Raw genomic sequence first — 26,109 nt, 5'->3', positions numbered from 1 at the left:
TTTAGCTGCATGGCTGCTGTCTGCAGCCTGGCTGGGCAATTGTTTTCCTCTACTTCCACCCCCAGAAGACTGCAGGACTCAGAGCCATTTTGCTCTGAAAGCACTCACAGGCTTTTGGTTAAGTGTGCCATTAACACGCCAGAGCCTGCTTGTCCTCTCCACTTTGATCATTGAGCAAGTACCTTTGCTTCCTGCAGGTCTAACAATGTTAAATTAATATATTTGCCCAGCAGCTACTGAGAGAAACACCCTGGTTACCCAACTCTGTGTCTCCAGATTGGACCTGAAGGCCAAAGAACAGATTTTGCAGCATTTCAGCCCTTTGAGAGAAGCTTTGTTATGCAAAATTCCTCTTATCTCAACTTTTATGAGGTCTCTCAGAGCATAATATAAAGAAGGCAGACTCAAAGATAACTGGAACTGTTTCTTAGAATCTATTATTTTATTAATCAAGAAATATCAGAAAAATAGGTGGAGGGACAGCAGGTGACTAGACAACACTGAACCATAAATTGTCAAAAACCTGTTCAAAAGAGCTGAGATGTTCAGCAACCCAACTACAGCTGGTTAACTTGTTCTGCCAGTGTAAAGGAGCCTCAGATGTGGATATGGATCCCTGAAGAATGATATTCTCACCAAGAAACAGGCAAGAGAAGGTTCTGGACTGGCCCCAGCCCCAGCACTGGAGACCAAGCAAGGCCATTAGCACTTGCAAGGCTTGGAATGGTACCAAAGCAGCAGACATTGTCCAGAGCCTCACTGTGCCACCTCTCAGCCAAGACCACACAAAAGGCTTTCTGTGGCTTTTGAACTGAAATCTCCCTCTTTCTGATTCACAGGGTCTGTTCCAGACTGGAGGAAGCAGAAAGTCAACCAGAGCAGGGTAAGGGCTGTTGGAAGCTGTGGGTGCTGTGCTCCTCCTGACTCATTTCTCCAGAGACATTCCCCTGGACTGTTCAAGGGAAGCCATCTACTATTTCAGAACAAGTTGGGTTTCCAAAAGTCTTCAAACTAGAACATCAGTTTTTGCAAACTTTCTCCATCTTTCTACCCATCAGAAAAATTTATGAAATCCAACTTCCTTGATACTCTCAAGGTGACTTCCAAGATCTCCTCTTCAGAGAGAAAACGAGCTCTCCCCTCCTTGCTGTTGACGGGGTAGGGGAGGTGCAGCAGCAGCTTGCTGTAAAAGAGGACACAGGGGATGTCAGTGTCTCAGAGCAGGGGAGCAGCTGAGATGCCATTGCAAGTCACTCCTGCAATTCCTCAGTCAGCATGCCAGGGAATGTTATTCCAATAGATCTTATTGTGATGGGTTGTGGGGGTCCTGCAACACCTCATGCACAGCAAGACTGGGTATTGGTAGGAATATTGAGATGTTTCTATCACTTAAAAGCAGCTTGGCTTAGGAGCAGCCCCAGAACTACAGAGCTGGAAGCAGCTGCTTGGAATCTTTCTACCCATTTGTGGGAGAACAAAGTTTTTCAGCATGTAGAACTTGACATCTTGATTGTTTCCTTCATACTGAGAAGACTTGCACTTATATTTGTGAAAGCAGCACTGGTTCAGGCTGTACCCAAGCAACCATCAGATTTATGGTGAACTTTTTATTTGCTAGGCTTGTGACTAGAGACAGCTGGGTACTGAGAAGATAATGGCAGATCTGAGTCACCAAAAAGATAGAATTGCAAAAGGAAAAGGATGCTGAGGTTTTCTACATCTGCAGCATTGCATTAAGCTACTTCTTTTACTGCCCATAGGTTCAGCAAGTCATTAGCTGAACAATTATTCCTCCCAATTTTCCAGTTTCAAAACTAACATTCCCAAACCTTCTTCCACTCCTGTTGCATCCTTGGGTTAAAACCAAGCACAGGGTAAGTGATTTTGCCTGGTTTTTGGCAGAGAAAAGTGGCTTTTCTATAGTTAGTCTACTGGGGACTTATTTAGGCCTTAATCCATGGCCTGCACCTGGAATTTATCTGCAGAAAGCTGTTCTCATATAGATCTTCCCACACCCCATTCAGTGCAGCAAGTCAGCCCAGAGAGGATTAAGGTTTCTTATAAAAGCAGTCTTTGTGAAGAAGGACTTTGAGCAAAACAGACATGGGAATTATCTGGAAATCTCAGGCAGGGGAATTGCACGCTGAGCGAGAGATGGAGGAAGACTGAGAAATCCAAGAGTGTATCAGATAGTTGATTATTTTTGTAGGCTTGAAATAGCCCTATTAAAAAAAAAAAAAACAAAGGAAATCTCTTTAGAAAACCTTGTAACATTTCCATCTCTGCATTTGTGCTTGGATATGTCCCTAATTTGGCTTTCAGCTACTGAAAATTTATCTGCACTTTTTTTACCACCTTCAGTCATACCTGTTTGTACAAATTAGTGCTTAGGAATACTAGACTAAATCTTTCAAGACCTTGGGCAGCTTTTTGTCCGATGTTTTGAGCCCCTGATACTTGTTGTTTAAGCAGCCAAAATCTGTCCCAAAGATTTTTACTGGACAGTATCACAGAATCAAAGCCAGATTGTGCACCTATGGATGGACTATGGGTGTTTTTTTCCTGTATTTATTTTTCACAAGCAGTTATTAATAGTACAATCTTTAGCTTTGCTTTCCACCCAGACTGCAGTTAAAAGCTTGGCTAAACCCCATTTCAAACAGGATATCAACTGTACTTCTATCAATTGTGCTGCACTTACTTTTTGGGAGTTCGAAGGTCAAGAACCTTGTCCTGGATGTCTAATGTGATGTCTGAGTACTTTGTCTCTGGCAGCTTGATTTTAATCTGAAACGATGGGCAGAGGTAAAGCTGTGATTACATATGTTGCCCTAAAAGCCATAAAAGAGCTCATTTTCATGAATATTTCAATGCTAGTATCAAAGAGCAACGTTTTGAGTAGGTAATTTGTATCAGAGAAAACCCGACAGTGATAATGACTGCTTTCAATAGCTTAGTGATGTGTATTGATATCCTATTCTCTTCCAGTTCCTGAGCTGCTAATGTGCTTGACAGGTGTTCAACACCCAGCAAAAGCCTCAGGCTTTGTGCATTGCAGGGACAGTTTGCTTCTGCTAGAAAGATAACACAGCAGTTCTACCTGTCCTGGAGCTCAGAAACCAGGGAGGTCTTTGATTATATAATGCTGAGGCAGGATCTGATAGCTGGAACTTTAAAGGCTGTCAGCATTGTAGCATTTTGCTAGCCCACACACCTTGTAAAAAATGCAGGAAGATGAAAAAAATCTCCTTCCCAGCCCCTCTCCTCTCCAAACCTGTGCCCAAGATGAAACTTCATCTTAGAGCTCCATTTATTCCCTTTAAGTTTATGTGGGGCATATGCATTTGCAGGGATTGCCTCGAGCACACTTGGTCCTTGAGGAGATACACAAGTTCCTCAGGTCAGCAAGTGTAAATGTCATCTAAAAATGCTTGGAGAAAGTGCTACAGGAGGTCAGAGGCAGCAGTGGAGCTTGGTGTTTGCATTCTGCCCCTCAGCAGCGTGGGGAGGTGGGAAAGGCAGAGAAAGGGCACAGAGAGGGGATCAGAGCTCCAGGCTCAGCTCACCACGATCTCTTCACAGCAGGCAGTGGAGGGGTCTTTCCCAGTCATCCCAAAGAAGACATCCTCTGTTCCCACGTGCTGCTTGAATGAAATCTCATACCTGCCAAGAGAAGCCATTGCCTGAGAACACGGAGCAGGAGGCTGGAGGAGGCTGTGATCCTCAGAGGACTGTAAATCCTCCTCACACTGTCTCTCCTCCTTTGCAGTCTCCCTTCAAGGCTCCAATCCATCTGCCCTGGGTTTCTGTTCAGAGCCATGACTGGGACAGCTGGAATACAGGAGAAAAGCATTTACTCCACCTCCCAAAGCACTCACTGTGCTGCCTCTGCTCCCCTAACCAGCCTTGGCAGGGCCAGGAAATGCTTCCTAATGCTTATCAGCAAGTCAAACCCCACAAACCCCTGGGGAATGGATTTGAAAAGGGGGATGCCACAATTTACATGCGTTCTGTTCTGTCTTTCAGCATTTTCTTGCAGCCTGAGCATAACACTCTTAAGCCAGACTGTAGTTTTGCATTTATTTTCTTCTCCTTCACATCTACAAAATGCAGGATCACGTATTCCCTTGCTCTTGGTAATTAATGAATGAGGAAAAGAAAACTGAATTTGTATTTATAACATATGCTACTCCTACTAAGTTCAGCAAAATTACTGGGGTGGATCACTTGTCTGAGCTATTAGAAAGTCTTTCACATCTCCAGTGTGCATCTGCATATGTAATAATTCCTAAGTCAATGACAAATGTGTCTGATAGCTCTGGATGCACCTCTGTAGCCATCTGTTTTCCTTTTAGCACATTTTCTTTGCTTCATTTGATGAACTATTGTAAAGACTTATATTCTCTCCCTTCATCTGTGCAACGTGGGTCAGAAGTGCTTGAGGCTGGAGAAGCACTGCAGAGGGGAAGGGTCAAGGAACAGCACAAGAAAAACTTCTCTGTGCCCACAATACAGACAGTGTGTTCTGTACCTGACAGGTGACCATTTCAGGGACAACTGTGCGTGAGGGTGAATTCCAAATCATTTTCAGAAAGACTGAGTATCTGCTCAGGTGGGTCTCAGGTCCTGTGTTTAGCTGGGAAATTGAAAACTTCATTTTTGGAAAGGCTGAGACCCTCTTAAGGTGGGTCTCAGGTCCTGTGTTTAACTGGGAAATTGAAAACCCCATTTTCAGAAAGGTGGGCCTCAGGTCCTGTGTTTAACTGGGAAATTGGACTCCTCATGGCCTGAATTACCTGCAGGAAAAGGTGAAGATTCTGCTGCACAATGTGCAGCATTTAACACTTCAGGACATTGCAACAATGATTGGAAATGCAAAAGCTGCTTTATGGACTGACCCTCAGGGCTTTCTGACCTCTACACACTCCAACTCACATGCCTGATTTCAAGAATATTTTTTGCTACTGTTTTTCTATGAGCAAGGGAAAAGGCTCTGGTTCTAAGTTGTGCTTTGACAGACTAAGATTGAATGACAAGATTTAAGAGCTCAAAATTGCCTGCACACAGCTTTTCTTCTGCAGTACTATTTGTCTCTAAAGAGCTTAAATCTTTGAAATGCAAATATACATTGGAGTACTTTATGAATTTATGAGTATGGAAAAATGGATGCATCTCAGTTGCAGCAGGAAAAAGCAGGTATTTCACACAAATGGCATATTTTAAAGTTAATAAATCGTTTTTCTGACCTACTTCCCCTCCCAATCCCACTTTATACAAGTAACTGACACTGCACCTAAACTTATGTTGGAAAAACCAACACTAAGTTTCTGTTCTGAGATCAGAAGATTTCAAGAGAGGGGTTAAAACCATTCTCCACATATTGCTTTAGATGCAACACTGATATCTTTCCTTTCTTCTTGCACAACACAATCTTTTCAGCTGGCTGTAGATGCTGTTTAACTCTCATTTCCATTAATGTTATGTAAAGCCCACACAGGCTGTCTCAGGTCTCTTACTCTGGCTTTTCTCTAGGGTCCCATGTATCATCAAATTCAGATCCTTCTGGGACCTCCTCTGTATTCCAAATGGTTTTCTTGTTTTCAGATTTCACTTGAAAAGTACCTGTAAGTGAGGAGAAAAATCTCAGTGACACATTTTGAAATGTCTCTGTTCCTCAAGGTTTGCTGAAAGCTTAGAATATTTTGCAAGAATGAAAAAAAAAAAAAAAAAAGAAAAGCCTTTTCTAAAGCTTAGAAAAGTATTTTTAGGCTTTAGAAAAATCTTTGCATTAAAAGCATTCTAGGTAATGATTACAGTCTTCTTCACCTTACTCCTTATGAATGAGGATTTGCAGAGGGAGGATGTTTTCCTTTCACTTAAATCTTCTTTACCCAACCTTTATTTCCTGGAAATCCTCCTTTCTGGCATATAATGTCTAGCTCTTCAAAATCAGTAAAGTGCAGAGGGATGAAATACTAATCTTCCACAAGCCCCCTGACAGGAGATTTTTAGTGAGCAGAGTCATTCACAAGAGGATCACCTCCTCACATAGAAATTCAGTTCTTCCCATTAATTATTGGGCACAGTCCAGACAAAGTGCTGCAGACACATGGAAGTTTTTGGGAGGAATAGTATGGTTTATGTCTGTGCTGGATGGAAAAACATTATTTTAGTAAGCTGGTAAATGTGAAACTTGAAGGTTTTAGAGTAGAATCTCTGGTTATTGTTGGATAGCAATAAAAGCAAAAATAATCTATTTCATTTGCCACAGTTCCTTTCCTGCAAAACTCGCCCTGGCCCTTGTTGGCCTTTCTTAGGGCTTTAAATGAAACTGCTCAGTAATGTGACAGCCTCAGCTCCAAAAAAACTTAACACTAAACAAAAACTTAACGCTAAGACTTTGCCAAGTCTTTAGCAAAACTGCCTTCCTGTCTTTCCTGAGTGCTTATATGGAGCTTTTGCTGCTCAGTTATGTTCCCTGCAGCCCCTGACCAGGCTGTGCTCTCAGCTGTTATCATCTCCACTGGAAGCTGCTCTGGCATTACCCTTTCTGCTCCTCTTTGCATGTTTTGGAGTTAAGCTTTCAGGAGAGGAATAATTTTACAGTGTAATTGTAAGGAATGTCATGCTCTGCCCATGTCAGTGACCCCTCTTTTATTGCAGTGGTATCAGCTGTTACAGCCCTTCTGTGTCTGAATTGTAAATTCAGCAGAATTTTAAATTTAAATTTTAAATTAAAATTTTAAAAAAGCTGAACTGTAAATGAGACTGAATGCCAAAACACACAAATACTCCTCCTTACTGGTGGTCTCCTTCTTGACTGCTCCAACACTCCCAGGAGTCATGGCACCAACAGAACAGCGGGGCTGCAAAGAAAGGAAAGAGCATCTTAAATCAATTTTTATAGAGCCAAGCTTGCTTCCAACCATGATGTCAGTAAATACAACACATCATCTAAGGTCAAACAAGTCCCTGGTGGAATTGAAAAAACATTATCCCACAGTTTCATGAGTGAACCACTGGAAATTCTCTTTTCTTCACTCTCACACAGCAGAAAGTGACCTTGACACACTGGGTTTGAGCAGGACTCACAGATGTGTTTTGTGAGTTTTGGTTTCCATGGCATTTTGGCAAAATTTCCACACTTTGCCTGCCATGAAAATATTACAGGAAACCAAGGGTGCTACACGAAAGCCCCATCACAGCATTTGGATTCCTTTTTACTGTAGAGATCATGAGGCAAGAACATTTTCCTCTAATTATGAATCAATTTAGTGCTAATAGGCCAATATGAGGCATTTCTCTATATATGAAGATTCCTTGGTTCAATAAAAGTGCCTCATATGCACAGAGCATTAAATTAAATCAAAATAAAGATTTCAATTTACCCAGATTGACTCAGACTTAATTGACATCTCTTGTGGCAACTTTCCATTTCTGTCTCTGAAGTGTCATTCATTTCATTAATAAGATGTAAACAAATTCTTTTTAAAATCAGGATGTTTACTGCAGAGATGTACAGCAATAATGCAGGGTTTAAAAGGCAGGCATTAAACAGCTGGAGGATAGTTGGGGTGTGAAGGACCACATCTGTAACCCACTAAAAGGAAACTTCAAGGGATATGCACCCCTTTGATCCCAAATATCACTTGCATTGCCACTACTGGGGCTGGTCAGATCTTTGTTGAGGAATGATTTGGAGGAACACTCAGGCATTTGCCATTTTTGTTATCTGATATTTTTTTTTTGGCTGTTTTTTGTTTGTTTGTTTTGGGTTTTTTTTTGGTTTTTCGTTTTTATTCCATGTCAAAATATGATCTGCTCAAAATCCTGGGAGACTTGGCAAAGTTTTGAGCCTTCACAGAGGTCTTCTACATTGCTGGGGCTCCTGGGAATATTTCTTCCCAGCACACAGGCAGGTGGTGCATGTTGCAGGAATAATGCATGCTCTCCAAACACTGTGATTTTCATCTGCTCCTGAGAGGAATTGATGCAGAAGAACACATTCAGGTATTTCTCTCATTATTCATTCAGATTACGCACCTTAGAATGATTGTTCACCTTTCCCTATTTTACAACCACCAAATACCTGTTGTACTCCAGTGATCAATTATCTCTACAGCTCTTCAATGCCTGACATATGCAATTAACACACTCAGTTGCCCCTGGATATTTTGGTCCTTACTCAGAAGCTGAGCAGCAATTTTTTTCTCTCAAATCTGGTTGTAATTGCCTTCATCTCCAGCAGATTTCAGGGGAAAGTAAGGGGGAGCCTAAAGTATCTAAAGCTCTTTCAAGTCCATGTTCTCTTTTCCTTCAGGCTGAAAATCTAAACCTCCCTCATATGCTGTGCTCACAATGTCTCCTCGTTTTCCTGGGGCATTTTGCTCATTCTCAAGAGCTTGTTACTCTGAAAGGATCCTTGAGCTGTTTCAGTCAGACCAAAACCTTCTAAGGTTTTCTGCCATGGACATACTTTATGAAAAATCCTTTTGCCAGGATTTTTCCTCCTGAGAAGCTGAGAGGCCTCAGGAACAAAATGTGAACAATGATTGTCTGCTGCTGTGGAATGCAGCTGGTGGATCTGGGATTGGTCTCATGTGGTTGTTTCTAATTAATGGTCAATCACAGTCCAGCTGTCTTGGACCCTCTGGTCACTCACAAGATTTTATTATTCATTCCTTTCTATTCTTTGCTAGCCTTCTGATTAAATAATTTCTTCTATTTTTAATACAGTTTTAATATAACATATATCATAAAATAATAAATCAGCCTTCTGATTTATTATGATTATATGGAGTCAAGATTCTCCTCTCTTCCCTCATCCTGGGACCCCTGTGAACACCACCACAGCTTTCATTCTGCTTTTACTCACTCTGAAGAAAAAGAGATTTGCTTCTCCTCAATTAACAACATAAGGCTATGGTACAATATGTAAAAGAAGCAGCAACTCCCATGAAAGGCTCACCACATCATCATCATCATCACCATCATCCTCCTCTTCTGGAGCATCACGCAGCAGTCTGGCGAGGCTCTGCAGAGAAGAGCCTGAGAACATGCTGTCCAAATCCATACCCACTGCTCACCTGTGCAGGAAAAACAAGTGGCAGATGAAGCAGGAACCAAATGTGCTTGGAACAGCCTGTAAAGAACAATTTTCCTGCTGTGTGTTTGGGAATGAAAAGTTAAGCCAAGTTCCTGTATGAGTGATGACAAAACATGTAAAATGGAAGATAAAATCAAAGAATATGCTGAGTGGGACGGGAGCCATCAGGACTGGGGAGTCCAGCTCCTGGCCCCATGCAGGACAGCCCGAGGCCCAGCACGTGCCTGGGTGTCACCAGAGAGAAAAGCAAGGCACAATTCTTCCCAAGAATATTTCTGGGTTTCACATTCTCTGAACCTCAGAGAAAGGAAAAACAATTCTTATCATTTGCTGTGCCTTGTGCCAAAGTAGAATGCAACATGGAGATTGTTTACCCAGAGTGACGGTGTTTTGTTTCCTTGGCCTGTCAGGACCAGGTGTGTGTGTGTGTGTTGGGACTGTTGGGGGACAGTCACGAGATTCTGTGCAGTGTGTGCAGGGTTGGGTGCTTGGCAGATTCAGTTTAGATGTAATGTAATATAGTATAGAATAACATAGTACAAAAAAGTAATTAATTAGCCTTCTGATATCAATGAAGTCAGATGAATCTGTCCCCTCGTGGGGGCAAAAATAATACTACACCTGGGAGTGCTGTCCAAATGCTCCTTACACTCCGCCAGCCTCGGGGCTGTCACCACTCCCTGGGATCCCGTGCCCGACCACCTCTGGGGGAAGAACCATTCCAGATAGCCAACCTACACCTCCCCTGAGGGAGCGCCAGCTGCTCCCTCGGGTCCCGGTGTCCCCTGTCCCGCACCCGGCCCGCTCTACCCTGCCCCGGAGCCCGGCCCGGTGTCCCCTGTCCCGTACTTCGGTCTCTCTCTCCCGTCCCGCACTCCGGCCCACTGGCCCGTCCCAGCCGCTGTCCCCTGTCCCTCACTCCGCTCTGTCTCTCCCCTGTCCCGCTGTCCCCTGTCCCGCACTCCGCTCTGTCTCTCCCCCGTCCCGCTGTCCCCTGTCCCTCACTCCGCTCTGTCTCTCCGCTGTCCCTCACTCCGCTCTGTCTCTCCCCTGTCCCTCACTCCGCTCCCGCAGCCGCGTCCCCCGTCCCCACAGCAACGCCGACACGCCCCGCCCCTCACGCCCCAACAGCCAATCGGAGCCCATATCCCGCGAGCGGCGGCCGCTCTGACCAATGGCCGCGGAGGGCGGGAAGGCGCGGGGGCGGGCCCGGGCGGGGCGCGGTGACGCCATCGCGGCGCGCGCGGGCGCGGCGCCGCCGGGCGCAGCCGGAGCTCGGCCCGCGCCGCCGCCGCCGCCGCGCCATGAGCCAGTTCAGCTTCGGGGCGGCCGCGCCCGGCGGCGCCTTCAGCCTGGGCGCGCCCCGAGCCGCCGCCGCCGCCACCACGGCCAGCAGCGGCTTCTCCTTCTCCGCGCCGGCGCCCGCCGCCGCCTCCACCGGCTTCAGCTTCGGCAGCGCGGCGCCGGCGGCGGGCGGCAGCCAGCCCGCCGGGCTCTTCTCCTTCAGCAGGCCGGGCCCGGCCGCGCAGCCCTCCGGCTTCAGCTTCGGCGCGGGCAGCGCGGCCCCCGCCGCCACGCCAGCCGCCGCCTTCCCGCTGGGGTGAGAGCCGGGGCCGGGCGGGGACGGACGGACAGACGGACGGACGGAGGGAGGGAGGGATGGAGCGGGCCGAGGGCTGTGCGGGGAAAGCTGCTCGGAGCGAGCCTTGGCCCTTGTGCCGGCTCTTCCCAGCGCCCCGCAGTGCTCGGCGGGCCCCGGGCCCGGCCGCTGCTCGCCCGGGGAGCCCCGCACGCTGGGGAAGGAGATGTTCCGCGGTTCCGGCTGGAACCGTGCTGGGGACGCGGGCACACGGAAATGCTGAAGCTCTGCTGCCGAATATCAAACGTCTCGTTCTTTCTGACCCGGATTCGGGTGCTCCGAATGTTTTCGCGGCAGTTTGGGAGGGATTTGCCGTTCAGGAAAGGCTGCGAGCTCTGGAGCGGTTCTGCAGAACCGCTGCTGGCAAAGCTTGGCAGATGGGAGCTGTGGGAAGGGAGCTCAGATGGGGACGAGCAGAAAAAGCCAGCCTTGTGCAGAGGGAGTGGAAATGGTGAGCTGAGAGAAGGAGCAGCTTCAGTGTGCTGCCATAAGATGCTCTGTGGTACCTGGGTGGGTGCAGGTAATGAAGGGACAGGCAGCAGGAAGAGCCCTGAGGGGGATGGCAGGAGGCAGCAGCTGGATGGAGTCTGTTGTCAGAAGTGGGACACAGCCTGGCCAGGTGTGCATCTCTTTGAGAGGAGGTTTCTGCTGTCAGCACATGGTCAGCTCAGCCAGCTGTGGGCTTGGGTGGATGTGTGTCTCAAGCAGAATGGCTTCCTTTCTTTCCTTTTCTCCCCTAGGGCAAACACACCAAAAGTGACCTTTGGAGCCAGCACTGCCACCCCAGCTGCGGGAATCACAGGGAGCTTTTCTTTTGGTGCCCCTGCGGCAACCAGCACCCCCTCGAGTCAGGCAGCAGCCCCGTCTGGCTTTGCCTTTGGCTCTGCAGGCAGCAGCAGCAGCAGCACGGCTCCCTCTGGGACAACAGGAGGCTTCACCTTCTCCAGTGGCAGCACGAGCCAGGCGGGCACGGCCGGGTTCAGCATCGGCACCGCGGCCGCGCCGGCGACGTCGGCGGGGCTGAGCTTTGGCACGGCCCCTGCGGCTGCTGCCAGCACCAGCACGGCCACCCCGGCTGCTGCCACCCCAGCAGCAGTGCCCTTCAGCCTCGGGGGGCAGCCCACAGGTGGGTGAGCAGCCTGGGGGGAATGGAGTGTCCAGCTGTGACACAGACACAGAGTCTGGGGTCACTGGGATGGGGCTGTGCTGTAGGCACAGTTTGGGGTCACTGGGATGGGGCTGTGTTCCAGGCACACAGTTTGGGGTCCCTGGGATGGGGCTGTGTTCCAGGCACACAGTCTGGGGTCACTGGGATAGGGCTGTGTTCCAGGCACACAGTTTGGGGTCACTGGGATGGGGCTGTGTGTGTAGGCACAGTTTGGGGTCCCTGGGATGGGGCTGTGTTCCAGGCACACAGTTTGGGGTCACTGGGATGGGGCTGTGTTCCAGGCACACAGTTTGGGGTCACTGGGATGGGGCTGTGCTATAGGTTTGGTGTCTCTCTGTGTGGGTTGAATCTTTCTGGCGTTGTGTGGTGGTCCTGTGTGTGTCCTGGCTGTCCCAGCTGTGCCCTGTGCTGTGACACAGCCTTGGGGACAGCTGCAGGCTGGCAGCCTTTGGCATGGGGGTGTCTGAGGGTGCAGTGGGGTTGCAGATTCTGCAGCCTCTGGCTTGTGCTGGGGCAGAGTGCAGCGAGGGGCTGGAGCCAGAGGTGTTTCTGACAGGCCTGTCCAGGGGCTGCAGTGCTGGGCAGCAATTGCTCTTTGGCCTGCAGGAAGGAAGTCCATCTTTTCCTTTTGCTCCTGGTTCCAGGTCTGACCTTTGGGGCTCAGCCTTCAACAGCAGCCCCCAGTACAACCACAGCAACACTGACCACAAGCACCAGCCAGGCACCCAGCCTGACCTTTGGAACCAAGCTGGGAGGTAGGAAGCTGTTCTAGAAAACAATTCCTCAAGGCTTTGGGGAATCTGCTCTCCTCCTGCCTATAGCTGTCTGTTGGAAGTGGACAAAATACTGGGGTGTGGGAAGGGGCCACAAGTGTTTGTGGCTATGGGTTTGCCCTGGCAGTGGGGATCTGTGACAGCTCCTAGAGCCTTTGCACAGTGTGTCCTGAGGTTCTGATTGTGTCCCACAGGCCACACTCTGGTCTCTGCTTGTTTGGGGAGCACAGGGGAAGGGAGGCACAACCTTAAAGGGGTCAGACTGTGAAAGACAGGGAGTGGAGGGAGAACAAGAGGAAAAGGAGGTTAAAGTGCTGACATGCCCAAGAACCAGGTGTGACTGGGCAGGTGGTGTAACCCTCCCAGCAGGGTTGTTGTGCAGGGGGTGGGAGCTCAGTGTGCTCTGCTTGTACAGCTGGAGCTGTTTGTCCCTGCAGTCACATCCACAGCTGCCAGCACGGCCTCCACCACCAGCACCACCTCAGTGCTGGGCTCCACGGGGCCCTCCTTGTTTGCATCCGTGGCAACTTCTTCAGCCCCAGCCTCCTCCAGCAGCACGGGCCTCTCACGTGAGTCTCTGCAGGCAGCTTTGTCCCTGGGGCAGTAAAGGGGCAGCCAGGCTGCTGCTGCTCCCGGGTGCTGCAGGGCAAGGGGAGCAGGCTGGGCACAGCTTCTCCAAGGGCCCTGCATTCTTTGGCTCATGCAACCTGTTAATGGTGTCTTCTCTTCACAGTGGGTGCCACCTCCACTGGTTCCACTGGGACAGCCACTCTGGGGACACTTGGCTTTGGATTAAAGGTTCCCGGAACCACAGCAGCCACCACAAGCACTGCCACTGGTAGGAACAGGATGCTGAAAGTCACAGAAGAGAAGGGAGACTGAATTCAGTGCTCTGTCGAGGTGTAAGGGGCCATGTTAGAGTAGCAGCTCAGCAGCTGTGATTTGTAAAGCCCTCAAGTAACTGAAACCAGCACAGTCTCTCTGTCTCTGATCCTTTTCCATCCCTGTGAAAACACAGAAGTTCTCTCTCACCCACTGCAGAGGTGCAGGGCAGGAGCTGGGTGTGCTGGCAGTTCCTGGTTCTAGCAGTAAAACATGGGGATATTGACAAGGCTTGGGCTGGGGGTGCTTTCATTCCCTCCTTGACAGATGTAGGAGTTGCTGTTGTTCCCTTCAGAGGGATGTGCTGCAGCTCCTAGGGCCATGGGCAGTGCACCCTGGAGCTGCTCTCTGACAGGTGCCAGCTGTGTCCCCTTCTGCTGCTTGACTGGAATCTCTTCCTGCAGGGACAACTTCTGCTTCTGGCTTTCCCTTGAACCTGAAGCCACTGACTACCACTGGTGCCATTGGAGCTGTGACCTCCACAGCTGCCACAACCACAACCAGCACAGCCAGGTGGGGGCTTCTTCCCATTGACCCTTTCCTGCCTGGGCAGGAGCAGCTGCAGGGCTCAGGCGGGCTCTGGAGGAGCAAGGGGGAATCACTGAGAGTTGTGGTGTTTGTCTCTCCTGACCTCCTGTCCTGTGCTGCCCCTCACTCCCTCTCAGTGCCCCCCCAGTGATGACTTATGCCCAGCTGGAGAGTTTGATCAACAAGTGGAGCCTGGAACTGGAAGACCAAGAGAAGCACTTCCTGCATCAGGCCACGCAAGTCAATGCCTGGGACCGCATGCTGATTGAGAACGGGGAGAAGGTGAGGAGGCCTCCAGAGAACCTCGTGCTGCTGGCTCAGCTCCTTCAAGGGCTCTGCTGCAGGTGCAACAGGCATCTGAAACATGGTGCAAGAGCTGTGGGCTCCCCCTGGGTGCTTTTCACAGTCTCTGTGTGTGTCTGTTCTGGCCTTTAGCCTTGGAGCTGGAAATCTGTTCTGTGCCTTTGCTCTGTGATACCAGTTTCTCCTAGGGGGGATCATTCCAAGCTTATTCCATCATTGGCATGGAATAGGGAGGAGAAACAAGGGAGGATCATTTCTCCCTTATTCCCCCTTGGGTCTGTAGATCTTTGTGAGCATCTCTTGGTACCAGTAGAACTGGCATGGTGCTGCCTTCTGTCTCCCACCTCTCTTCATTGGAGAGCTGACTTCTTGGTTTTCAAGGTGTAATGAAATGTCTTCTGTTTCCAGATTACTTCATTACACAGAGAAGTAGAGAAGGTGAAGGTTGACCAGAAGAGGTAGGAGACCAGGAGCACTTGAAATGATTTTATTTCTTCTCTGCATTGTCCTGCCTGGCTGTGGGACAGCTCTGCAACACAAAAGGGAAGCAGTTGGCATTTCTCTTTGCAGGCTGGATCAGGAACTGGACTTCATTCTGTCCCAGCAGAAGGACCTGGAGGACTTGCTGACCCCTCTGGAGGAGTCTGTGAAGGAGCAGAGTGGCACCATCTACCTGCAGCACGCGGATGAGGAACGGGAGAGGACGTGAGGCACAGAGCTGCTGGGATGGGGATGGGGATGGGCACTGCCCTGTGCTCACAGCAGCCAGCAGCACATGGAGCTGGGATGCTGACAGGGTTGAACAAGCAGTGGCTGCTGTCAGATATTTCATCCTGTTCTATGCAGGGCAACTTTAGATTTTACTCAGAGTCCTCCACTCCCGTGTTTGTCCGTCTCCATATGTAGATCAAGGGAGATGGGCTGGGAGTCCGTGTGGGTTTGGAGTCTCTCTGGCTGCTGTTCCCAGGTCTCTGCCAGCCTTGGCTGCAGAAAGCTTGTTCAGATGGCCCACTGTTGCTGTGACTGGTCTTCAGCAGGTCTTCAGAATTGTCTTTAACCATGCTGATCTTGTTTCCTGTGTGCTCTGCAGCTACAAACTGGCTGAAAACATCGATGCTCAGCTGAAGCGCATGGCACAAGATCTGAAGGACATCATTGATCACTTGAACACATCAGGAGGCCCAGCAGACACAAGTGACCCTGTAAGTGCAAGCTTTTATTTTGTATTGCTGAAGAGGCAAAGTATATTGAAATCGTTCTCACTCTTCATTTGTCCCCATGTGGATACTCCACTCAGACTTTATACTGTTTTTACATCCTCATAAAACAAGATCTGAATACCCAGCTCCTTCTGATATCTATTAAATTGATCTCGATGCTCCTTATGGCTTTGCTGCAAAGCTTTTTTTTAGTAAAAGTTTCATTTCAGTATTGCAGACTGAGTTTTTCCATGTTCCTTTTGTATTTTGCCACCTCAAGCCTAAGGTGAGGAATGTTCTGCTAGGTTCCTAGGTCTAAATTAAAATAAGCCAATGCCACAGACATATCCTCTAAACTGTGCAGTTTTCTTGCTGGTAAGGAGAAGCAAAGTAGCAGCATTGCTGCACACACCTCCCTGGCCAAGTGGCTGCTGCCTTAGGGAAGCTGGGCAAGGAGAAACTTGCCTTTGACTCCTCTTGCTGTTTATGCAGTCTCACAGCTGACTTGCACCTTCTCTCTCTGCTCAGCTTCAGCAGATCTGTAAAATTTTGAATGCACACATGGATTCCCTGCAGTGGATTGACCAGAATTCAGGTGAGCTTTGTCCTGCGGCCTTTTGGGACTGTGAATGGGAAGCAGGAGCATGTGTGTGAATGTTTGTTCATCCCTGAATTCCTGAGGATGCATGAGGAGTGTTCCTCCTCACCTTCAGTGGCACTGTCCCTTCAGGGCTTGAATTCTCCTGCTGTGCCTGATTAGAGGCCTCTGCTGAGAAGGTACTCCTGGCAACTGGTATTTTTTACCCAAAAAGCCCTCCTTGAAATGTGCCAGTGCAAAGTGGAGAACTTGAGGCAGAGAACTTGAAGACCTTATTATTCAGTCTGTCAAACTAATGTTAAATAGTTCAGCTTCTAAAAGAGTCTGGTGTTTGCCTGTGGTGCAGGGCAATTGGTGAGGGGAAGCGTCTGTGTTGTGTGTTATCATCCCTCCCTGTCTGAAAACAGGAGCCACATCCAGGTAAGATGGAGCAGCCTGCCTTGATCTGCAGGTGGGGTAACTGGAGGAATCATCTGTGAATTTCACAGCCTCAGTAGCCTGAGATCCAGTGCACAGAGAGATACACTCAGGAGTGAGCACTTGACAGTGGAATCTTACTAAAACAAGACAGAAAAAAGGAACTTTTTTCCCTGGGAGAGTGCCTCCTGGTGAGGGATTCTGGAATTCTGTGCCGTTTGGATTTTAACTGGTAGCAGCCACACGGGGGCACGGCAGAATAAAGCAGCCCTCCTTTCAGCAGCCCGAGTGCACTGCCTGGCTACAGTGCAGAGAAATGCTCACACCTTGTGTGAAAGCAGGCCTGCTGTTCTCCGTGTTCACACAGAATTATTGGCTTAGGTCAGGGTCTCATTAGGTGTTTTCTTTCAGAACACTTCTGCTAAGCTCCACGTTCCAAACATGCCTTTTTTAGGAAACCTGGTACAACTCCTGTGCCACCTGAATTCTTTACAGAATGTGTGTGAAAATAGCTATCTGTTTCCTTTAAATTTTCCTAGAAAGGAGACCCATTTTTTCCTCTGCCATTCAAGAATGAAGTTTTCTTATTGGCAGTACTTTGGGTTGTGTTTTCCTCCTGCTTTGTCCACTGTCAAATCTGAGTGACTCTCAACAAGAAAACATTTTTCATTCTGCAGGCACAACTGTGCAGGGTTGTGTTCTGGGGTGACTGTGACATTAATCCCTTGTTTCTGCCACAGCTGTGCTGCAGAGGAAGGTGGAAGAGGTGACCAAGGTTTGTGAGAGCCGCCGCAAGGAGCAGGAGCGCAGCTTTCGGATCACCTTTGATTGAAACGTTCCCAAGTTCAAAGGATGGACAGAAAACCTCCACAGAAAACAGAGGTGATTGGGAGCTAAGGACTGAAATGATGACCTGGCTTTGTTTCCTTTTTTACAATAAAATATGTTGTTTGTTCAAAGCCAGTCTTTGTGGAGTTGGACTGGATTTCACCTGCTCCCATCGGAAACTGGATGAAGTGTGTGCTCTTTATGCTCTAGCTGTGCCTGCAGACTGGTGAGATAACAGAAATGCTGCCTTGGAGGGCTCTGCGTGGTTTGGGGAGGAGGCTGCAGGGGTGGCTTCTGTGAGAAGCTGCCAGAAGCTTCCACCATGTCCAGCAGAGCCAGTCCCTGGTGGCTCCAAAAGATGGACGAGTTGCTGGTGGGCCAGCTAGATAGGGTGGTAATGCCTCTGTGAAACAGATTTAAGAAGAAAGAAAAACAAATTTGTGGCTCAGTTGTAATTGTGGCCAGAGAAGAGGGGTGAAAACCTGTGAGGGGAACAATTCTGCAGCCACCAGGGTCAGTGGAAAGGAGGGAGGGGAAGAGAGACTAGGGCTGAGATTGCTCTGCAGCCCGTGCTGAGGACCATGGTGAAGCAGCTGTGCCCCTGCAGCCCATGGAGGAGCCCCAGGGCAGAGCAGGGGCATTCCTGGGAGGAGGCTGTGAGCCCGTGGCTGCAGTGCCCTGCTCCCAGGCTGGAGCAGCCTGTCCTGGAAGGACTCCATGGCAGAGTGACCCACACTGCAGCAGTTTGAGGGGAGCTGTTGCCTGTGGGCTGGACTCATGTCAGAGAAACTCACAGAGAACTGTCTCCCGTGGGAGGAACCCCAAGACCCCAAAGCAGGGGTGATGAACTGACCGTGACCCCCATTCCTGTCTCCCTGTGAACTGACCATGACCCCCATTCCCTCTTTCTATGAACTGACCATGACCCACATTCCCATCTCCCTAACTGACCATGACCCCCATTCCATCTCCCTGACCCCCATTCCTGTCTCCCTGCGCTGCTGGACTAGGAGGGATGGGGACGGGGGGGGGGGGGGGGGGGGGGTAAGGCGTTTCTAGGGTTTTATTTTCCTTCCCTTTCTCCCGCTCTGTTTCGTTAGCAATAACCTTATTTAATATCTCTACGCGGAGCCTGTTTTGCCCGTGACGACATTTGACGAGAGATCTCTTCCGGTCCTTCTCCCAACGCTGCATTCAATTTTCTCTCCTCCGTTCAGCTGCAGAGGGCTGCGGGTGCCTTTGGGGGGGGTGCCTGTCCCCTGTCCCGGCTCACCCCACGGCAGGGCAGCGCTCGGTGCCGCTCCCCGGTTCCGCTCGGTGCCGCCGCCCCGGCCCGGCCGCTCCTTCCGGGGCGGCTCCCGGCGCTCTCCGCGGGCGCAGCCGGAGCGGAGCGGAGCGGAGCGGAGCGGCGGGGCCATGCGCCGGTGAGCGGGGCAGCCAGGGTGCCAGAGAGCCCCCAGGGGCTGCCGGGCACGGCCCGGGCCCGCTGCCACCCCCGGTGCTCCGGCCGGAGCGGGGCACGGTCCGGGCCGGGGCGGGTTTGCGGTCGGTCTGCTCCGGAGCAGGTGACCCCGGAAAGGGAAAAGCGCTGCTGGAATTCACGGGTTCATTCCGGCGCCGCGGTTTCGCTTCTTTCTTCCCCGACTCATTTGAAACTGGCAGTGTCTGGCTAGATGCAGAAGCAAGACACTTCCTGTCAATAAAAATGATGGCGTGTGATTTTAAAGTGAACAAAGAACCTTCCCCCCAACAATACAAAAACACCCAGAGATTCCTTGGGGTACTTAAATGTTCTCAAAGGAATCCCAAATCTGTTGACTTTTCTAGTAATGTTAAAGGGAGTTTTGGTCAAATAGTTTAGGTTCCTTTTTTTTTAAATCCCATAAAAGCAGCCCAGGAGGTGGAGGAGCTGTAGCAAGGATGCGTTTTGAGCAGTGTTTCCCCCGTTGCCTGACTGCCCGTGCCTGTGCTGTGGTTGTGTGCCCAGGGTGAACAGCAGCCTGTCCAGCGATGAGCTCCTCCTGGAAGACCTGGAGACGGAAGGAGAGAGGCAGCTGAAGAGCCTCCTTCACCACCAGCTGGACACCAGTGTCTCCATCGAGCAGTGAGTCCTGACCTGGTGTGGCTGCGGAGAGAGCAGCCCCTTCTGCCCCCCGTTCCTCAGTGCTCAGCTCTTTGTGTTCCCTTGGCTCACAGGTGCAAGTCAAAGCGGAGATGCTTCGCCCCTGCAGCTTTTTACAAACCTTTTGGGGAAGAGGCTGCGGGGGCTTTGAGCCTCTCACAGTTCCAGGCCCTGCAGGAGAGCGACAAAGAAACCTCCTCTCTCCGGGAGCTGGGGCTCTCTGACTCGGAGATCCTGCTCTGGAAGAACCAGGATTCAGCAAGGAAGGTGGGTGTGGGGTTTTCTGGGGTCCCCAGGGTGAAGGAGGAATTGAGAATCTGACTCCATGCTCTCAGAAGGCTGATATTATATTACATTATTATATTACATATGATATTACATATTATACTACATTATTACATTACATATTATATATTACATATGATGTTACATATTATATTATATTATATTATATTATATTATATTATATTATATTATATTATATTATATTATATTATATTATATTATATTATATTATATTATATTATATTATATTATATTATATTATATTATATTATCAGAAGGCTTAACAAGAATGATAATGAAAAACTTGTGACTGACTCCTCAGAGTCAGACACAGCTGGCTGTGATTGGCCATTAAGTTAAAACAATTCACACGAAACCAATCAAACAATGGCCAGTTGGTGAACAATCTCCAGACCACATTCCAAAGCAGCAAACACAGGAGAAGCAATCAGATAATTATTGTTTTCATTTCTCTCTGAGGCTTCTCTGCTTCCCAGGAGAAGAAATCCTGGCGAAGGGATTTTACAGAAAATGTGCCAGTGACGGGTGGGCATGCTCTGCTCTCACCTGAGGGTGGTCAGCTTCCTCTGACCCTGTGGCCCTCTGCTAGAAAATTCTAGTCCTTTGTAAGCCATTGGTAAAGAATGGCCACTCCTGTATCCCTTGCCTTTAGCCCAGCACTATCCTATATTTCTTCTGGCCTCTTTTCTTTGGTGGAGTGGTCAGTGATAAAAGCCATGGTGGAGGCAGGAATGGGTCCTTTGGAGCACAGCAGGACGTGAGGATATTCCTACCTCTGCCTGGATCTCAAACAAATCATTTCACACGTTTATGCCTGTGTGTGAAGGATTTAAATGCTAGAAGAGAAGAAGAAAATATTTCAAAGCGCCTCAACATGTTCCTTTGACTATCCTGGTAGATCCCTGGATCCCATTGCTGATTTGGGATGGCTGTTTGTAGGGAGTGTTCTCCTTAGGGGCTTGCAGGTCCTTCAGGGGCCCTGGGACAGCCACATGAAAATAGTGCAGAGCTGTCAGACCAAGTCTGTGGTGGCAGTGCCTTGGCTCCCCCCTGGGTGCTCTTCCAGCAGGTTTTTCCCCTTCCCCCACCTCCACCCTTATTTTTTCACATTCCAGAGACAAGAGGCTTTTGTGGTTGTCCTATGTCAGGTGCACTGGAGTGTCCTGCTCTTAATTTGCCAAATTAGAAAATGCAAAACTTGGGCTGATCCTTGGATTGCCTTTGTCTCCTCTTCCTGAGTGATGGCTGTGTGCAGGAGAGAGTTGTCTGTGGTAATCAGGGGCTTGCCTCTTTTCAGCTGAAGTCATTCCTTGCTTTGGTGTTTAAATGCAAATCCAGCCCTGGTGTGGCCTGATTAAAGCTTGGTGCAGAGAGGAGCGGTGTTAATTTAAGGATGAAAATCAATGTCGTCAGTACCAGCTGTTATATTTAGGTTGAAATGTATTCTGGGACGTTCAGAAAAAATTGTTTGTATGGAAAACAATCCTCTGACAGAAAAAAAGGGTGACATCAGGGTATGTCTTCTAGAGGTTCTGAGAGGAGAATATTTAGGGAGAAAGCCTAAGTCAGGTAGCGATGTGCAGCTTTGGAGGTGGGGGCCCTGAGTGAAAGATTCCACCACGAGTGATGAATAATGTCAGCTGAGACAGAGAGAACTTCAGATTGCCTGGGGAGCTCTTGGCAAAGTACTGAGTGCAGATTTCTGTTATTTTCAGCTGCTAAGTGGCAGCTTTTTTGAAAACATAGTACAACAGATGATTTCTGGGAATTGCTTTTCCGTATAAACAGCCTTTTGTGCCTGGGGGAAGCTGTGAAATGGTGAATGGCAGAAGCTGTGCAGATGTGGGGCAGAGGTACCCTGGGAAGCTCTGCTGGGTTGTGCTCAGGGCAGGGAGGAAGCCTGATTTCTTGCCCGAGGCAGAAGGAACTGCCACAGTAATTCTCAAACTGAGTTTGAGAACAGAAAATCCACCCACAGCCCCATGAAAGTGTGTTCTGGTGGAGGTGGCTGGGGGGCAGGAGGGCCCCTCCAGCAGCTGGAGTGTGCTCTGGCAGCATGAAGGGGCCCCTGCAGTGAGGTTGGTTTGCCCAGGGATGCTCCCTGCTCGCAGCTGAGCTGTGAGGGCTGTGCTGCAGCTCCTCTGTGGTTTCTGGAAGCTGGCTCAGGGATGCTGGTCGGGGTTTAGTCCTCAGCATAACCCTCCCCTCGGGTGCCAAGCAGCAGCTGGGGGTCCACTCTTCAGCAAATAGGGTTCTCAGGGTCACAGACTAAGAGCTTGGTGGAAACATGAGCTCGGGGATGCTGTAGGTGTGGGGAAAGAACTGCCAGAGGGTGGTGGTGCAGTCACTGAAGGTGGCTGTGGTGACAGCTGTACTGTCAGAGGCAGCAGGACAGAGGGAGATGGGTCAGGGAGAGGGAAGCAGCACACACAGGCCATGAGAAAGGAGCTGTTTCTCCACTCCCCTCAAGAACTGAGCCTGCTGTGTGGCTGTATTTGTCCTGCCCTTGCAGTAACAGGAGCTCTCGGTGCCTGGGGGATGGTTCCTAACTGCCCCCATGTCACTGTCAGGGTCAGGACTGGGTAATAAGTGACACAGACCCTAGGTCAGAAGGCTGATAAGCTGGAGCCCCTGGCTTTACTGAAACTGCTTCTTTTATACACTGGTCCAATACAGGTGCCCCTGACTGGTCATTTAATCAATACATTTCACATGACTGGCTAATTAACAGGACACCCATTTGTAAACAACCTTATGGGCGAAACAGCTTATTACAAAGCAGGAGGTGCAGATTGTTTAGAATTCATTCTCTCCAGCCTCCTAAAGTCGTCCAGACTGATTCTAGGAAAGCTTACCTAGCTTCTCTCTCTCTGACCAGGGAGCTGCCCCCACACACCCACTGCAGGGCTGGGGCTGTGAGGTTTGCCTGGCTCTGAGGAGGAGGCCCATGCTGTTGCTTGTCACCCTCATATTTTCTGAAAAATCCCTTTGCCCAGGATTCTTCTCCTGGAAAGCAGAGAAGCCTCAGAGAAAAAGGAAAACAATATTATCTCATTTGCTTCTCCTGTGTTTTGCTGCTTTGGAACGTGGTTGGAGATTGTTTATCCAACATGTGAATTGTTTTTGCTTAATGGCCAATCCCAGCCAGGCTGTGTCGGGGCTCTGGAAGGAGGGATGTCCGTGCTTGTATCACAGGGCTCGGGGCTGTGGCCTTTGGCTGGCTCTGGGGAGGAGGCCCATGCTGCTGCTGACCCAGCTGTGGTTGTTTTGCAGGGCTCGGGGCTGGGGGCAGCCCCCGAGGCCACGCAGGAGCGGCTGGATGCCATCCGGGAGAAGCTGGAGGAGCGGCGGCGCATCCTGGCGCTGCCGCAGAGGTTTGCGGGCAGCAAGCAGCTGAGCCGGCGGGAGATGGAGATCGAGCAGGCCCTCTTCCAGGGCACGGACCGCCACTCCTTCCTCAGGGCCCTCTACCACCAAGGTGCTGCCCCCAGGGCTCTCCCTGCGCCCGCAGCCAGCCCGTGTGCCAGCCTGACACGGTTCTGTCTGGCCGCCTGCCCCCGGAGATGTGGTTCTGCTTTGGTGCTCTGTGGGAGGAGATATTTTCCTCTCTTACAGGAGCAGACAGAGTTGGTTCTCTGGAGGGTTTAATATAGAGGGTTTTGAAGTGCATTTCTGGAGCTCCTTGGGGTGTTGTGTGTAGTGCAGAGCAGCTCGGGGTGATGCTTTGGTAGAGCCTCATTTTCTGAGTTACACAGACTGCCCGGATGGGACTGGAGATTGTTCCTTCTCTGCAGGGGGGGAAGGAAGCAAAGGCACAGAGCAGGTAAGAGGAGGAATGACTTGTTAAAGCCTCATCCCTGAAGGGGAATTGGACCAGTTGAAGGCTGGGAGATGCTGCTCTCACGTTTGTCCTCATTTCCACTAAAGAGAATTGAAAGAGATCATTGATCAGTCCATGTCATGGACCTTCTTTAAACCCGGGAGCTTAATCTGATGTCCTTGAAAGCCAAATGTTCCTGTTCCAGGCAGTGGTACAGGAAGGCAGCGTGGCCCACCCTTGCTGCACACGCAGGAGGAGGAAGGTGTGTTGAAGGAGTCACTAGAAAGTGCTGAAATGTGGCTGCAGATAGGCAAGTGAGGGCAGCTCTGAAAAGAGCTCTGATGTAGTGCAGGTGGAGCTGCTACTCTGTGCAGGTTCATCCTGAGCTGGGGAACCAGCACTTGCTGGGGCTGGTCTTGTTTTAAACAACCTGGGCACAGAGGCTGGGGTGAAACAGGGTTTCTCCTTTGCTGTGTCTCTTCTTGCAGTCTGTGTGTTTTCCAGGTTATTGGTGATAGTTACCGTGTATCTCTGTTATGAATTAGATGACACTCAGAAGAGGGGAACAGATGAAAAGGACCCCATGGTTCATCTGGAGAGTGTTTACCAAGAGCTGCTGAGCAAGAAGTGCCCTGAAAAAGTCCAGTCTGCTGCAAGTGACTCCTGCTTGTCCCCTACCCCACAGGGGTCTAGGGCTGAGGAGTCATCCCTTCCAGACCAGGAGGAGCAAGCAGAACAGGCAGCAAGTCCCAGTGTTTCTGCAGCAGAGCCCCACCAGTCCACTCCAAGGCCTGTGGTTATCAAAGAGCCAGTTGAGTTTGTCCCAGAAGAGGAGATCCTCAGGAACCGCCTCTCAGAGGAAGAACTCCGGAAAATTCCCAGGTTCTCATCCTACCATCCAGGGGAGCCCAACAGGGTAAGCTGACATCAGCCAGGATTTATCCTTGCTGAGCAGGATGCCCTGAAGCCGTGTCAGCAGGCAAAGGCTCCTGTTTGCTGTTCCCTTGACGTTGCTGGGCTGATCCTGCAGGCCAAGGGGGAGAGGAGCCTCCACTCAGGGGAAAAAAGGGACTTTGGGTTCTGATGGGAGGGCACCAGCCTGGCAAAGAGCTGTACTTGTGAGCCCAGCCCTCCCTGGCTCCAGCAGCTCACCTGTCAAGATGTGCTCTGTCTGTTTGGGCCTGGCTGAGTCCTGCTGTCACCTTACTCTGAGTGTTCCTGTCTGGTAGCTGGAGATTATTGCATTTTATAAATAAACAGAATGAATTGAATAAACTATTTTATAAATAAACAGAATGAACTGAATAAACTGAACTGTTCTATAATGAACTGAAACTGTCAGCTCTTGATGCAGGCAAGCAGGGTGATGCCTTGGGTTCAGAGCTGCCTTTCTCTGTACACCCACCTGTCCTGTAAATGCCATCATTAGCATGTGGGTGCGAGGGTTGAGCTAATTCACACCTTGAGCTCTACAGACTTGGGACAGGCTGAAAGGTGTCTTTGCATGGCAAAAGCTGGCTGACTCTCTGTGTCCCTGCTCCAGGTGCTGTATTTGAAGAACCTGGGCCCCCGAGTGAGAGTGAAGGACCTGGTGTCCCTGTTTGCTCGGTTCCAGAGGGAGGACAGCCCCCTGATCCAGTTCCGCCTCCTGAGCGGCCGCATGAGGGATCAGGCCTTCATCACCTTCCCTGGTGAGTTGCTGTGTTGTGCCTCCCAGTTCTTCCCTGACTCCCAAAGGTGTCACAGCCTCCTGCAGGCACTGCTGCCAAGCCTGCTTCCCAAGGAGAAGCAGGGGAATTCACTCCTTGATCCTCCTGCTGTGCCATGGTGCTTTCCCTGGGTTGGAAGGGGATTTACCAGGGCAGAAGTGATGTGTGCAGTGTTCATTCAGCATGTCAGAGCAGGCTGGGTGGCCATCAGGTGGGAACAGCCCTAGGATCACCCTGTGTGCCCGTGCCAGCAGGTGCCTGTGCCCACGGTGCCCTCTCATTGCAGACACAGAGTCAGCCCAGAGAGCCCTGCAGCTGCTGAACGGGTACAAGCTGCAGGGGAAGCCCCTGGTCATCGCCTTTGGGAAAAGCAGGAAGCATTTGCCAGAGGCTGACTCGGCCGTCCCCAGCTCCTCTGCTGCAGAGAACCCTCCTGCCACGTGAAGGATGGAGAACCAGCAGCCTTGTGGAGTTCAGCAAGCTGTGGGGAAGCTGTGGGTGAACCTGGGACAATGCAGGACCAGCAATCTCAGAGTGGGGAAAGGAGAGCTGGGGACTGGGCTCTTCTTGAGAGCTGGGCAGTGCCCACAGACTGTGGTGGCAAGGAGGGAGGGAAGAGGCCAGGTAAATAAATGCAATTATTGTGGTATTTCCTTTGTGTGTGCTTATTGATGTTTATAGTCCTCAGACTTGTAGAGCCAAGTGTGCTGC

At 50.0% G+C, this 26,109-nt stretch overlaps 3 protein-coding genes across 3 annotated transcripts; 2 read left to right on the top strand and 1 right to left on the bottom strand.

Annotated features, from left to right (window-relative positions):
• Positions 1 to 1,047: 1,047 nt before the first annotated feature.
• DNAAF6 (dynein axonemal assembly factor 6) lies at positions 1,048 to 9,073 on the bottom strand (the record flags this gene model as incomplete). Its single annotated transcript, XM_084212788.1, has 6 exons — positions 1,048 to 1,183; positions 2,702 to 2,787; positions 3,567 to 3,663; positions 5,517 to 5,622; positions 6,803 to 6,866; positions 8,969 to 9,073. 6 exons carry the CDS (start codon positions 9,071 to 9,073, stop codon positions 1,048 to 1,050), a joined length of 594 nt encoding a protein of 197 aa, XP_084068914.1.
• A 1,293-nt stretch (positions 9,074 to 10,366) lies between these two features.
• On the top strand, positions 10,367 to 17,796 carry LOC311158032 (nuclear pore glycoprotein p62-like). The gene is made up of 12 exons (XM_084213140.1): positions 10,367 to 10,706; positions 11,486 to 11,871; positions 12,558 to 12,668; positions 13,124 to 13,255; positions 13,420 to 13,524; positions 13,973 to 14,081; positions 14,234 to 14,378; positions 14,808 to 14,857; positions 14,970 to 15,104; positions 15,490 to 15,601; positions 16,127 to 16,193; positions 17,354 to 17,796. The coding sequence occupies exons 1-12, from the start codon at positions 10,411 to 10,413 to the stop codon at positions 17,443 to 17,445; spliced, it is 1,740 nt and encodes a 579-aa protein (XP_084069266.1). The 5' UTR covers positions 10,367 to 10,410; the 3' UTR covers positions 17,446 to 17,796.
• Positions 17,797 to 18,568: 772 nt separating this feature from the next.
• On the top strand, positions 18,569 to 25,994 carry RBM41 (RNA binding motif protein 41). The gene is made up of 7 exons (XM_084213015.1): positions 18,569 to 18,865; positions 19,429 to 19,545; positions 19,638 to 19,830; positions 23,143 to 23,347; positions 24,235 to 24,605; positions 25,233 to 25,380; positions 25,685 to 25,994. Exons 1-7 carry the CDS (start codon positions 18,858 to 18,860, stop codon positions 25,840 to 25,842), a joined length of 1,200 nt encoding a protein of 399 aa, XP_084069141.1. The 5' UTR covers positions 18,569 to 18,857; the 3' UTR covers positions 25,843 to 25,994.
• The last annotated feature ends 115 nt before the right edge of the window (positions 25,995 to 26,109 follow it).

The sequence above is a fragment of the Fringilla coelebs genome (assembly GCF_963513975.1).
Source record: "Fringilla coelebs genome assembly, chromosome: 11".
NCBI classification, from domain to species: Eukaryota; Metazoa; Chordata; class Aves; order Passeriformes; family Fringillidae; genus Fringilla; species Fringilla coelebs.
Note: the sequence above shows the minus strand (reverse complement) of the source record. Positions and strands in the feature narration are given on the sequence as shown.